Source organism: Corythoichthys intestinalis, chromosome 5, assembly GCF_030265065.1.
Source record: "Corythoichthys intestinalis isolate RoL2023-P3 chromosome 5, ASM3026506v1, whole genome shotgun sequence".
NCBI lineage: Eukaryota > Metazoa > Chordata > Actinopteri > Syngnathiformes > Syngnathidae > Corythoichthys > Corythoichthys intestinalis.
The window spans coordinates 34,004,341-34,019,622 of NC_080399.1; the positions used below are offsets into that span (position 1 = coordinate 34,004,341).

General features: G+C 39.1%; 1 protein-coding gene across 1 annotated transcript; it reads right to left on the bottom strand.

Moving 5' to 3' along the window:
• Positions 1 to 2,425: 2,425 nt before the first annotated feature.
• Positions 2,426 to 14,320, bottom strand: LOC130916009 (aromatase). Its single transcript, XM_057836336.1, has 10 exons — positions 14,159 to 14,320; positions 11,871 to 12,005; positions 10,334 to 10,484; positions 10,103 to 10,257; positions 9,859 to 10,035; positions 9,673 to 9,787; positions 9,432 to 9,546; positions 3,466 to 3,628; positions 3,125 to 3,366; positions 2,426 to 3,051 (listed from the first exon to the last, which is right to left on the bottom strand). Exons 2-10 carry the CDS (start codon positions 11,992 to 11,994, stop codon positions 2,776 to 2,778), a joined length of 1,518 nt encoding a protein of 505 aa, XP_057692319.1. The 5' UTR covers positions 11,995 to 12,005; positions 14,159 to 14,320; the 3' UTR covers positions 2,426 to 2,775.
• Positions 14,321 to 15,282: the final 962 nt, after the last annotated feature.

Below are 15,282 nucleotides of genomic sequence, written 5' to 3' on the forward strand. Positions count from 1 at the left end.
CTACAGCAGCAGAAGACCACGCCAGGTGCCACTCCTTTAACTAAGAACAGGAAACTGAGGCTACAATTTGCACAAGCTCATTGAACTTGGACAATAGAAGATTGGAAAAACGTTGCCTGGTCTGATGAGTCTCGTTTTCTGCTGCGACATTCGGATGGTAGGGTCAGAATTTGGCATCAACAACATGAAAGCATGGATCCATCCTGCCTTGTATCAACAATTCAGGCTGGTGTTGGTGGTGTAATGGTGTGGGGAATATTTTCTTGGCACTCTTTGGGCCCCTTGGTACCAATTGAGCATCGTTGGAACGCCACAGCCTACCTGAGTATTGTTGCTGACCATGTCCATCCCTTTATGCCCACAATGTACCCAACTTCTCATGGCTACTTTCAGCAGGATAATGCGCCATGTCATAAAGCTCGAATCATCTCAGACTGCTTTCTTGAACATGACAATGAGTTCACTGTACTCAAATGGCCTCCACAGTCACCAGATTTCAATCCAATAGAGCATCTTTGGGATGTGGTGGAACGGGAGATTTGCATCATGGATGTGCAGCCGACAAATCTGCACCGTGTGATGCCATCATGTCAATATGGACCAAACTCTCTGAGGAATGTTTCCAGCACCTTGTTGAATCTATGCCACGAAGAATTGAGGCAGTTCTGAAGGCAAAAGGGGGTCCAACCTGTTACTAGCATGGTGTACCTAATAAAGTGGCCGGTGAGTGTATATACCTGTTGTTCAATACTAGAGGGCATGAGTGCCCTCTAGTGCATACTTGTAATTGTTTTCACATGCTGCAGGCCTACCTATGGATCACAAGGAAATTTGGTATGTACAGTATATACGAGAGATATACAGTACAAGGATCCTTAGGACCCTACAGTCCCTGACAAAAGTCTTGTCGCTTATCCATTTTGTAGAAACAATTGCTAATAACCTGACTTTTAATTATTCAATTGGTTTCAGAAACGGCTCATATGAAAGCTAAGACCCTCCCAAATGATGTTGAATGTACAAAAATATATTTGTTTCACCGAAAAAGATTCATAATTTAATGAAGACATACAGGTCAAATTTTGTCAAGACAAAAGTTTTGTCGCCTACAGAAAGTAGTGTGAAAATTGAACAAAAAATGTACTTCAAATGCAAAAATATGTTACATAACATAAGCGAATTTAGTAGTGGTGCTGTAAGATCCAAATGTAATATTTTGTATGACTTCCATAGGCTTGAAGGACTGCATCCATGCGGTTGGGCAAGGATTCATACAATTTATTGATGAAGTCATGAGGAACATCAAAGAAAGCAGTCTTGCATGCCTCCCAGAGTTCATCAACATTCTTGGGTTTCGTCTTCCATGCTTCTTCTTTCATCCTGTTCATGTCTGGTGACTGGGCTGGCCAGTCCTGGAGGATCTTGATCTTCTTTGCCTTGAAGAACTTTGAGGTAGAGATTGGAGTATGCGATGGAGCACCATCCTGCTGCAGACTATTTCAGACTATTTATGTTGCCTTCCACCCTGCAGATCTCTTGCACACCCCCATACTGGATGTAACCCCAGACCATGATTTTGCCACCACCAAACTTCACTGTTTTGTGGCAAAAGGTGGATTTTTCAGATGAATCTTTCATTGAATTACACCACAGTCGCCGCAAATATTGCAGGAGACCTACTGTAGCCAGCATGGATCCGAGATTCACTCAGAAAACAGTGACGTTTGGTGTTACATCCACTATGGGGGTGTGCGAGAGATCTGCAGGGTGGAAGGCAACATAAATGTCTGAAATATCAACAAATCTTAGCTGCCTCTTACATTCCTAACCATCAAAACGGACAAATTCTGCAGCAGGATGGTGCTCCATCGCATACTTCAATCTCTACCTCAAAGTTCCTCATGGCAAAGAAGATCAAGATCCTCCAGGACTGGGCTGCCCAGTCACCAGACATGAACAGGATGAAAGAGGAAGCATGGAAGACGAAACCCAAGAATGTTGATGAACTCTGGGAGGAATGCAAGACTGCTTTCTTTGATGTTCCTGATGACTTCATCAATAAATTTTATGAATCCTTGCCGAAGGCCGTGGAAGTCATACAAAATATTGAATTTGGATCCCACAGCACCACTACTTAATTCGCTTATGTTATGTAACATATTTTTGTATTTGAAGTACATTTTTTTGTTGTTTTCACACTACTTTCAGTAGGCGACAAAACTTTTGTCTTGCAAAAATTTGACCTTTATGTCTTCATTAAATGATATTTTTTCAGTGAAACAAATATATTTTTGTACATTCAACATCATTAGGGGGGGTCTTAGATTTCATATGAGCCGTTTCTGAAACCAATTGAATAATTAAAAGTCAGGTTATTAGCAATTGTTTCTACAAAATGGTTAAGCGACAAGACTTTTGTCAGGGACCGTATTTTTGATGTTTCGTGTCAGAACTTGTATTTGCCTCTAGGTTGGTAATTAGCCAGTAGAGTAGTAGTACGTCACAGCCTTTAGCCAGTTGTAGTACACTAGTTCGTAACCTCATAGAACTTAATTCATTGCCTGCCATTGATGACCCCAGACGTTCAATTCATTTTGACTGGGAGGGTTGGCAGTGATTATTCGTCGCCAACCTTTCCCAGTTAAAATGAATTGAGTATCTCGCGGCGTAAATGGCAGCCAATGAGTTAAATGAGTACACTATAAAGGGTTAATGTGCCAGTTTACTAAGTTTTCATCACGCATTGTGAATGAGATAAAAAGGTGCCATGATTGTTCACCCAAGCATATGTTCGGAGTCGACAGTGTCCGCGTGGCATTGTTGTGTCATTCTTGGAATGAAGCGCATGGCCAGGCTCTGCTCATCTTCAACTGGCTGCTGCGACAGGTCGTTGGTCTGCCTGATGCTGTTGACGGTGCAGCCTTGGCGAGGACACACGCTAAAACGAGACAGGAGCGTAACCAGGATGGCCTTCATCATAACCATGGCGATATGCTTGCCCACGCAGGAGCGAGGCCCACATCCAAACGGCTGGAAGAAACGTTTAGGGACCTGAAGAAAAAGGTAATGTTGATGTAAGCTCATGTGTTGACTCAACTTCTTTTTTTTTTGTCAACAGACTAACCGGTTTTTCGAAATTCTGGAGGTCAAACTCTTTGGGTTTGGGGAAGAATTCTGTTTTGTGCATGAGACCGATGTTGAGAATGATATTGGTTCCCTTTTTAACGCGGATGCCTTCAATGACATCATCTTCCAGAGCTTTGCGCATTGTGAAATCAACCACTGGATGATACCTCAAGGACTCATTGATGAAAACCTCCAGCACTTTCAGACGTGAATAATCCACATTTTCTGCTCCACTTCCATCTGCAACAATATTAAGGTGGCGAAGGCTATCGCTTTTAGATCATGAGTATGAGCCCAACTAAGTAATGATAAGCACAAAGATCATTATTCTCAACGTACTGAGGACCGAGTCCATCTCCTCCATTAGGTTGTGCTCTGTGTCTGGATTCTGGTTGAGCAACATCAGCATGAAGAACAGGCTGATGGAGACCGTGTCCGGAGCGGCGATCACCATCTCCAACACGCACTGCCTCACATTGTCACTAGAGAGTTCTCCTTGGTTCTGTTGAGAGAGGGTCAAACTGTTTGTATTTTTTTCTACATGATGATGCCAATCAATCACAAGGCACGTCAGTAAGAATATTATCGAATCGCCATTTATTTTAGTTTTTTTGGGGGGCCGGATGTATGGGGGGGCCGGGGTGGGCACAGCCCACCCAGATGTGAGTTATGCCCACCCAATCAAAATGTCGGGAATATCTATTGTAGCGTCACACTGGAAATAGAGAACGCACGGAGAGTTGGTCTCACCTACTTTTTTATTGCAGGATTAACGGTTACTGTTGGCCGCAACCACGCCGAACAAGCAATCACCAAAACAAGCTGTTTTTCCAACCTCATTTGTTGTTCCTCTCTCTCCTCCAGGCACATTCTCGCAGTTGGACATCCGGGCATTAATGACGTCACCAGCCACAACAAAGAGTCACCATATTAAAATGGGGCCAAAACACGGGTCACAAGCAGCTGCTCTGTCGTGTATTGTAGTACAAACGCGTTGAACTTTTGTCTTATTTGCTGTCTTTTTTCCCTTCGGAATGACTATAAGTTGCCGTGTTGCGGGTTGTAACACAAGGAAGAGTTCGGAACCGCATTTGAAGTTCTTCATTCTTCCTCGTTAGAAGAAAAGGACAAACAAAGGGCTGAAAGCAATCAATCGAGGAACAGTAAAAGAAGACAGTTCCGTGGACCATTCTCGCAAATGGGAACCTAAATCCAGGGACATTTACATTTGCAGCCGACATTTTATTACTGATGAGTAAACTTTATTCTTTTTTTTTTTTTTTTTGCCCCAATTAGCTGCTAGGATTCAATAGACTAGGCAGTGGTTATTATTACCGTAACCGACAACTCGCAAAGCGTTATTTTTCTTTTGCCGTGAACTGCTCTGATCGGTCAATCGGTATATTATTGGCCTGGTGGGAATTGGTTATTTTGCCGTGACGTGTTCACGGCTAAATAACGCTTGGAGGCGAATTACCGGTTACGGCAGAAATAATCACTACGTATATACTACCAGTTTTCTTAGTTCCGCACAGTACATATTCCAGGTAATTGATAAAGGTCAACTTACTGGGTGACTTTATGAGGTAGTTGTAGATGTTTCCGAACTCCACTGCAAGCAATTCCTTTGGATTGTTTATCCAGCTATCAGCTGCGACTTTGTATGGGCAGATTTGCAGGCCAATACACGCTAATTTTAAGTTGTATCGCCTCCTTGCGTCTGTCGGCAGTGACTCGTGAATAATAAGTCATGTTTAAGACGTTTTTATGAAAAAAGACGCAAAACACAGCTGAAATCTATGAATTTCATACAACGTTTGTCTATGGATGTTACCCTGTGCGTGCCCCCATCTCAAAATGGCGACACGTTGCCATGCGAGATGACGTCATCGTGACATCACGCCGACTGCGAGAATAAGTAGATAGATGAATGAAAAAACAAGACAAAAAACAAATAAACCCCCCAAAAATTAATGCAGCCACAACGGGACACAAGCCAGTGTCCTACTTGCGCCGGTCCCAAGCCCAGAGAAATGCAGAGGGTTAAAAAAAGCCTGCATTGGGGGTGCCCCCTCAAGATTTCTTAGTGCCCACTCATGTGGGTAAACCTAGATCCGGGCCAGTTTTTTTTTTGTTTTTGTTTTTTTTACAAAGGAGAAATTATACACTAGATACAGTGGTATGAAAAAGTATCTGAACCTTTTGGAATTTCTCACATTTCTGAATAAAATCCCCATCAAATGTGATATGGTCTTTGTCAAAATCACACAGATGAAAAAACTGTCTGCTTTAACTAAAACCACCCAACCATTGATGTTAGTATGCAAACAATGACAGAAGGGGAAAAAATAAGTAAGTGAACAATCATATTTAATATTTTGTCGCCCCCACCTTTGGCAGCAATAACGTCAACCAGACGCTTCCTGCAGCTGCAGATCAGTCTGGCACATCGATCAGGACTAAGCTTCCCATTCTTCTCTACAAAACTGCTGTAGTTTAGTCAGATTCTTGGGACGTCTGGCATGAATCGCTGTTTTTAGGTCATGCCACCGCATCTCAATGGGGTTCAAGTCTGGACTTTGACTTGGCCAATCCAGAATGTGTATTTTGTTCTTCTGAAACCATTCTGAAGTTGATTTACTTTTGTGTTTTGGATCATCGTCTAGTTTCAGCATCCATCCTCTTTTTAGCTTCAATGGTCTGACAGACAGCCTCAGTTTTTTTTCCCTGCAAAACATCCTGATTAACTTTAGAATTCATTCTTCCATTAATGATTGCAAGTTGTCCAGGCCGTGAGGCAGAAAAACAGTTCCAAATCATGATGGTATTGATGTTGGTGAACTGTTCCATTTTTCATCCACACATGACATTGTGTGTTACTCCCAAACAAATCAACTTTGGTTTCATCAGTCCGCAACATAGTTTGCCAAAACCTCTCTGGAGAGTCCAAGTGTCTTTTTGCGAACATTAAACGAGCAACAATGTTTTTTTTAGACAGCAGTGGATTCCTCCATGAAGTCCTCCCATGAACACCGTTCTTGGCCATGGTTTTACATACAGTATAGTTGATGCGTGCACAGAGATTTTGGACAGTGCCAGTGATTTCTGTAAGTCTTTAGCAGACATTCTAGGGTTCTTTTTTACCTCTCTGAGGATTCTACGCTGAACTCTTGGCGTCATCTTTGGACGGCAACTCCTTATGAGAGAAGCAACAGTGCCAAACTCCCTCCATTTGTAGACAACTTCTCTGACTGTCGATTGATGAACATCCAGACATTTAGAGATGGTTTTGTATTCTTTCCCAGCTTTATACAAATCAACAATCCTTGATCGCACGTCTTCAGACAGCTCTTTGTGTACATCCGACAATGCTTCACGTCTAGACAATTCTTACCAGGTGCGTGTTTTAAAGGGGGGCAGGGCAGCTTGAAACCAAACCTGACTTAAGTTGTTTGGTAAATGTTGGCTACAAATGCTCTTTAAGTCTCCTTAGGCACCAGGATCACTTACGTATTTTTCCCCTTTCTGTCATTGTTTGCATGCTAGCCTCATTAAAATATGAAAACCTATACATGTTTGGGTGGTTTTAGTTAAAGCAGACACTGTTTTTTTTCCATCTGTGTGATTTTGACAAAGATCACATTTGATGGTGATTTTATGCAGAAATGTGAGAAATTCCAAAAGGTTCAGATACTTTTTCATACCACTGGTCATGTTTTAAGGGCAATACCAAGTTATTTATATTTTCACATTTTACTGATTTCAATGAACTTATCAAAATGATGAAAACACTATGAAACATTTTACTCTTAGGTGAATACAGTACATCATTTGCACTGATATGAGTTGAATTCACTTCACAGCCATGCTCTTAACTTAAAACACGTATAGTGTAAAATATGCTTTCCCATAGAAATGAAATGAAATGATTTCAGCCTCCCAGTTAAAAAAGTTTATCAATGTGTTTCATAAGGAAAATAGTGGCCTATTATATTTACGTCATTGAAACAGAATTGACACTAGTGGTGCGTCAATAACATTTTTTATGGCCCCCGATACAGATTCTGACACTCGTCAATGTGGAATCGACCGATGCCAATACTGTGCCGATACAGTTTTTTTTTTTTTTTTTTCTGAATGAGAAGTTACATGTTTTTTTTTTGCTTTCAATGGTAAATTATTGATTTATGTTACTGGCCTAAATTACATGGCTTGGTCAGACATTGTTTAACTCATTGTCTGCCATTGATGGCACTAGACAGCCAATCCATTTCAACGGGGAAGGAAGGCAGCAAGTGAACGAATGTTCAGTCGTTGCCACCCTCCCTCTTCATACTGATTGGACATCTATAATAGTGATAAACTAACTGGTGGGATGGTGCATCTTGGCCAGAGGAGGAACACATTTTATTTCTTACCTCATTGGCTGTGCAATTGCCAGCGCATACATTTCAATACATTTGGAGTGAGAGGGTTGGCATTGAATAGAATATCCGTTGCAAGTGTTTCTAGCTTTCCTTTGCATGCTAACTCTGTGCTTATGTGGGTTTTGTCTAGATATTTTGTTTTCTTTCTATTTCACATTAAAAAGGCATGGATTTTAGTAGAGATGTCCCGATCGATCAGGTCCAATCACGTCATTTTAAAAGTATCGGAATTGGCAAAAAAATATCGGACATGCCTTTTTTTAACGTATATATATATTTTAATCAAATCGTTTTCTAATTGTATTTAACATTACAGACATAATATGTTACACTCATCCAGAGTCTTTAGTTTAGGCTTAAGGTAGGGTTATTAAATTTATCCCGTTAACGGCGGTAATTATGTTTTTGTTTTTTTTTTTAAACTATCACGTTAAAATATTTAATGCATGCGCTGCATGACACACTCACGCAGTGTCGCGTTCAATCTGTAATGGCGCTGTTTTATCTATTCATAGAGCTAAAAGGCAGCGTAAAATGAGTAGAGTGAATTTTGGCAGCCTTTGGAGCCTTTTTTTAATTGGCTAGAGCCTTACAATCCCTCTCCCTACGATTAGAAATATCGTGGGAAGCAATGTGGGGAGGAAAGGTAGTAATTGATCTTTTTCTTAATACTCTATGTTATTTCCCAACGCAGAGAAGATATATCGGGTGAATACCCTCCAGTCTGTTTTAAGGCGGTATACATGTTTAATTTTATCAGTCGTCTGAATGGTTCAAAAAATGTGATTGTGTTGGGCCTGACCAACATTTTGTACTGCTGTACACGCTACTTGTCATGGTTTTGGAGGCACTGGTATACGTGCCTTCTGAATGTGGGTCGCTAAGAGACCCAGTGCTGTGTTATTGTTTTACTATTTCTTCATTCTACTTTATTCTTTTTTTTATTTTTATTTTTTTATTTAATTGATTACTGTGTTGTGCTGTTGGACCTTGAGTCTGTTAATAAAATCACTCTATCTATCTATCTATCTATCTATCTATCTATCTATCTATCTATCTATCTATCTATCTATCTATCTATCTATCTATCTATCTATCTATCTATCTATCTATCTATCTATCTATCTATCTATCTATCTATCTATCTATCTATCTATCTATCTATCTATCTATCTCAATTGGTACCACTACGCACAGTCATGGTTGCACTTCCTATCATGCATTTGGGCAGAACAGTTAAATGGCTACAGTATCATTTACTGAAAGCTCAACAAATACACTAGATGGCAATATTTAGTCACAATATACAAAGTCACATTTATCCTTTAAGAATTACAAGTCTTTCTATCCGTGGATCCCTCTCAAAGAAAGAATGTTAATAATGTAAATGCCATCTTGAGGATTTATTGTCATAATAAACATACAGTACTTATGTACTGTATGTTGAATGTATATATTCGTCCGAGTTTTATTCATTTTTTTCTTAATGCATTGCCAAAATGTACATGATCGGGAAAAATTATCGGGAATGATTGGGATTGAATCGGGAGCAAAAAAAAAAGCAAGCGGATCGGGAAATATCGGGATCGGCAGATACTCAAACTAAAATGATGGGGATCGGATCGGGAGCAAAAAAACATGATCGGAACAACCCTAGATTTTAGTTTAACTTTTGACTTTCTATGTAAGTGTGAATGTGAGCGTTAATGGTTGGTTGCCTGTCTGTGTATCAGGGATCCCGGAAAGTCTTGAAAAGTCTTAAATTTGCTAATCTTGATTTCACATGAAGGTCATTTATACTAGGTCTTGCCTGTTCCTTAAAGAGGAAGAATGTGATCCCTGCTCTAGAAAGCATAGTGAAACCACCAACAAAGTTACCTGCGCCAAGATGAGTTCTGTTGCAAAGTCAAGCTCTTCATCCAGCTTCTCTGATTCTTTTATGGCTTTTCTTTTCAGGTCAAGAAGCATCTCCATTTCATCTTGCAGTTCCTGGCTGATAGTAGAACAAATTAATCAACAATCTCATGCAAGATGACTGCTGAAGAAGAAAAGTTTAGGTGACTTATGCTCATAAATGTTTCACCAAGGGCTAAGAGTTGGATTGTCATTGGCATCTTACGCTGCTTTTTTATGTTTATTGTAGAGCCATCCAATTTTGAAGAATATATCCGGCTTAATCAGAACTGCCTGCCAAGTCTCAAAATAGTTGTGAATTTTGAGCAGCAAGTCCCTTTCTGAAATATAGGAAAAGAACATTTAGACAATGACTTTGACAGCTACAGGAAGAAAAATCTGCGCATCTGACCGTTGAGAGGCACCCTGAGAAATAATTTGTTGGAGATATCCACTATGATGGCTCTCAGCAGCTTGAGAGCGTCCACGTGTCCCGATGGATCTGTCATGTCATGGAGGTGATCCAAATGTTCTTCTGTTGAACGCACGCAGACGGATACCGTCTTCTTAAGACCTGGTCCCGTCAGTGCTGTCGATTCATAAAGATAGGCTTAAACACGTTCAATTATGCACAATTAAATGCCGTAATGCTTCACCTTTCAAAAAATACCTCCTGATGTTTTTCCAGAGTACCACATTACTGTTAAAAATAATACCCTTCCCTTCCATCCCGATACACTCCAGGCCTTTTTTATTCCCAAATCGGGCAACGTAATGGGCGCTTCTCAGGATGTGATACACTGCAGACGACCTGGAAGAGAAGCTCGACTTGAAATGATTATACGACGTTGCGTTTCTAAATCTGTCCAAACTTCAAAGGGACCTGCCTGCTGATGATAAGCGTCTCCTCACCGTTGATCCACACCCGCGCAATGCTACCATATTTCTTGTTGTAGTAGTTGCTGGCTGTTCCGATGCCGGTCCAGATGAAGTGAGCGTAGGAAAGAATTGGACCGATTCCTGCCAGAAAGGATGGACCTGAAGGAAATACGGATAATGAGGTAAGTGCCATACTTGTAGTCAGGGGTGAAAGTGGCTAGAATTTCTTGCCGGAACTCCCCGACGTGAAGGTCGCCACGGAGCCAGAAATTTTTGTTTATTTATTTATTAATTTATTGACTTTCTTGTTTTTTGGGGTGGGGGGGTGTCAAACCTTCTAAAACTACTGAAATGCAAAGAAAACTGTTTTGGCACAATTATTTCTATAACACATACGAAAACTGATTTTCATTCAAAATTAAGGTAACAAAAACAGCAATAACCCCAACCTCCATCTCCTAATATTTATTTTCCCTTATTTCCTCACATACTAAATGCCAAATCTCAGTTTTAACTACTTAAGAACATAGTATGTATATTAAAATTAAAGTTAAAGTAGACATTTACTTTTACTTTCTTTTTTTTTAATAATAAAGATATAAGTAACATACATTCAGAATAGGGCTGTCAAAATTATCGCGGTAACGGGTTAGTAATTAATTAAAATAATTAATTTTTTAAATTAATCACGTTAAAATATTTGACGCATTTAACGTACATGCCCCGCTCAAATAGATTACTTGTGTTTTTTGGTGTTTTTTGGCCCTCTGCTGGCGCTTGGGTGCGACTGATTTTATGGGTTTCAGCACCATGAATGAGCATTGTGTAATTATTGACATCAACAATGGCAAGCTACTAGTTTATTTATTGATTGAAAATTTTAAACATTTTATTAAAACGAAAACATTAAGAGGGGTTTTAATATAAAATTTCTATAACTTGTACTAACGTTTATCTTTTAAGAACTACAAGTCTTTCTATCCATGGGTCGCTTTAAGAGAATGTTAATAATGTTAATGCCATCTTGTTGATTTATTGTTATAATAAACAAATACAGTACTTATGTACCATATGTTTAATGTACATAACAACAATAATTTACAGAAAAATATGGCATATTTTATGGATGGTTTGAATTTCGATTAATTACGATTAATTATTTAAAAAAAAAAATATATATATATATATATATATATATATATATAATTAATTTACGCTACACAAGCACTTTATTATGCTTGTTGTTAACACTTGTGTATATAAATCTGATGTTGGTAGATTGTTTTCTTCTTGGAGATGAAATGCATGTGTGGCAGCTTAGCATTTTTTTTTTTTTTTTTACATTGCTTTTGACAGTTGCCGTCATATTTTCGGAATCAAAGCACCGTGTAACAGAACAGCATCCGGCCCTGAATCTTATACCAGAACTGCTTTCTGGCCCTGAATCTTATACCGGAACTGCGTCCCGGCCCTGAATCTTATACTGGAACTGCATTCCTGACCGTTCTGGCCCACTTTCACCCCTGCTTGTAGTGTACATATTACCTGGTATGTGTGACCAGTGTGTCCATTCCCAGACTGTGAGAAGCAGCAGCAACAGAAGAAACAGCAGCCAAGTGACAGCGTCTGATGCCGTGTGTCCAATGGTCAACACATCCAACAGTGACATTGCACCTAGGACTTGTCATTGGAGAACAGATAGATTTTTAAGTGGTACTTGTCTGTCAGTGGTACTGAAACATAACTCAGTGAAACATACGGTTCCGCGAAAATTTGACAAAAACTTCCCAATTAATATCCACTGGTACATTCAATACCCACTAGTTTTTTCAGTTCGCTACCTTGATTTACCACGTGTACCTAAAACAAAAAAATATGGCGGAAAACACTCAGGTGACTTGAAATTCCACTATGAGACCCCCAATTTGGCCAAATTTCAAAATTGTCCTATATGCATGGGTGATACATCATTGGAAAGATTAAAATCTCAATTTTCTGGGGCAACATTTTTTTTTAACAGGAGGGCATTTAAAAAAAAAACAAAAAAATTTTAAACAGCAAAACCCTAATTGGAGGCGAGCGCACACGAGAGCAGAATTAAAGACGCCACGATTTTAACTAGATATTATCGCATACTTATCTTGTTTCGATCCAAAAACTCCATTGAGCATGTAACACCGAGTGTCAAGACACAGCTGTGAATGGCCACAGCCGGATTTTTGGGGGATTTTATGGGTGAAACATGGTGATATAACAAGGGTCGCGATGCAGAAATTGCAGACAACAAGGAGTGGTTGAGATTTTCTTTTTCATATAGTTACCCTTTTTAAACGTTTTTTTTTTTTTTTTTTTTTTGGATCGATTATTTATCATCTAACATATCGGGGAAAATATGACAGTAACAAAAAAATATATAATTAAGCGATAGTTATGAGGTGGATATCCGTGACTTTTTACAGACGCCAAATTTTTCCTTGTGACGTAATCGTTGAAAAGTTTGAAACATGCGAGTAAATAATTTTTTAAAGTGTTTTTTTTTTTTTCAAACTAAATATTAGACATCAATTAATGATTAATGAAAATCACAGACATTTCGAATATTAAATATAATTACTTACCTTCTTTTTATGGCTAGGTTGAAACAAAAGCGGTTGAGCGACGTCTGTAAACGGGGGTTTTCAGGGTAAAACGGACTAATTAAAAATAGTTCGGAGGCTTAGTGCGCCATAAATCTGCTATGGCAGCATATAGACATATTGTTCTATCAAACACAACAGTTCTTTTGCCTTAAAATACAGCAGTGACTTTTAAAGAGGGGTACAAGAGCAGAAACTGCTTTCTCAGCCTTGTCTGCGTTTTTTGCCATATATATTATAATTATTACATTTTATTGTTATATATGATATTTTTAAAAATTGTCGATTTTGATATTTGACATTTAACAACAACCTATTAAAAAAAACATTTTTTGGCTGATTTCAACCTTTCCAAATTCATATTGTTTCGCTTGTTCCTCATGAAAAATATCGTGGGAAAATTCCAACAAAAGTGTTTGCATTGAACCCTTTGGGGTCATTTGACTCAATGTTTAATGTTAGTGGACCCACAAAAACCCTAATCAATTGGCTCCCATTCATATGCACTCTGACAAATACAAATTCTTGTTTTGTCCCAATGATATTAAATTGTTACCCACAAAATCAAGACTGAGACCTGCCCCCCAAAAATTCATTTTTTTGTTTTGTTTTTTTCAAACAAAAACCTCCCCATTTATTTCCAATAGTACATTCAACACCCACTAATTATCAGCCATTCACTACTATTATTTTCTCGGACTTACCAAAAATCTCCATTTGTGGACCCGCAAAAATATCTCTTTTGGCAATTGGGATTTTTGACCAAAAAAATTCCAATTAAATCCCACTGGCATTCAACGAGAACACACAAAAAAAATCCAATTGGCTTCCTTCATATACAGTAGGTACTCTGACATAAACAAATCCCTATTGGGTCCGATTGACGTTAAACTGGGAGCCACAACATCATTAACAATTGACCTTCAGAAACACATCAACAACAACAAAATCTCAATTGGCGGTCATTATTGTGAACCAAAAACTTCCCCATTAATTCCCAATAGCATCACATCTAGGCCTGTTCCTAAAGAAGGCTCAATTTTCACCCGTTCACATATTTGACCAAATGGTCAGTTTTACACTAAACGGTGTACCAAACATCCAAAAATTCTTCCGACACAATTTCTACAGAAATTGCATTTTCTAGTTGATAAAACAACTGTTATTGTTTTGGATGAAATTAGTGGCATTGCTCACCTTTGTGCTCTGCTGATGCTGCTACGGGGTCGTAATGTCGTCTGAGTGGACGCGGTACTTCCTCCACTCGTTTTAAAAGGTGAGTCACTGTCTACGATTATATAAATCACTGTGTTCTAAGTTTTCTAAATCCTTTTGGTTGCCTAGAAACACAAGCCGTTTGGAGTCCCGAGTGCCATTGCAAGTTGAGTAGTGAGCAGAGCCTCAAAGAAGGAAGAATTTACCCCTCCCCGCCAAAGAAATGCTTTCTTAATAAGGATGAAAAAGAAAAGTTCTTCAATTCGTCTTCACATGGCCTTGCTTCACATTGAGTTTTGTTTGAAAGGAGGAAAGAAAGAAAGCCTGCTTTCCAAATCTTAGGAGTGAGGAGGCTTTTCAAAGGGAACTTAATTGGGTAGGTCAGATCGACCTGTGTCAAAGGGAGCAAGGATTTAACTGTTCCAAGAGGAGAATAAAATGAATGATAATTCAGCCCATGGTCACTGTGTAGGGAGGATGGAAAATAATAGCCTAAATTTTAAAGTACAAAAATGGAAAACAGAATTAATGTGGATGTTGGAGACATCGTTCAAGTATAGTGGCCATGAACACAAGTGCCCCATCAATATATTACCGTGTTTATGAGTTCATTCAGAGCTCATTTTCCTGCTCGTGTCACTTTCTATACTGAATTCATGATCATGTTTCGGTGCCATTGACGGCGATAGACACTTAACCCATTGAGAGGCTGGCAGTGAATGATTAATGACAAGCACCGTCCCTCCCAGTCAAAATAGATTGAATGTCTGTTGCAGTCAATAGCAGTGTCACACTTGGACGGAATGGAGCGGACTCACGTGCAGAATTCAGTCTTTTAATAACATATATGGTCACAGGTAGGTACAAACTGAGGGTGCTCCAGCAGGAGGAAATAACTGGCTATGAAACAAAAATAATACAAACGAGAAACAAGAGAGCCAGGGAAAATGCACTGGAGTTTACAACTACAAGGATTTAACTGTTCCGAAAGGAGAATAAAATGAATGATAATTCAGCCCATGGTCACTGTGTAGGGAGGATGGAAAATAATAGCATAAATTTTAGAGTAGTAGTATGGCAAAATACTATGACTCAAAATAAAGCAG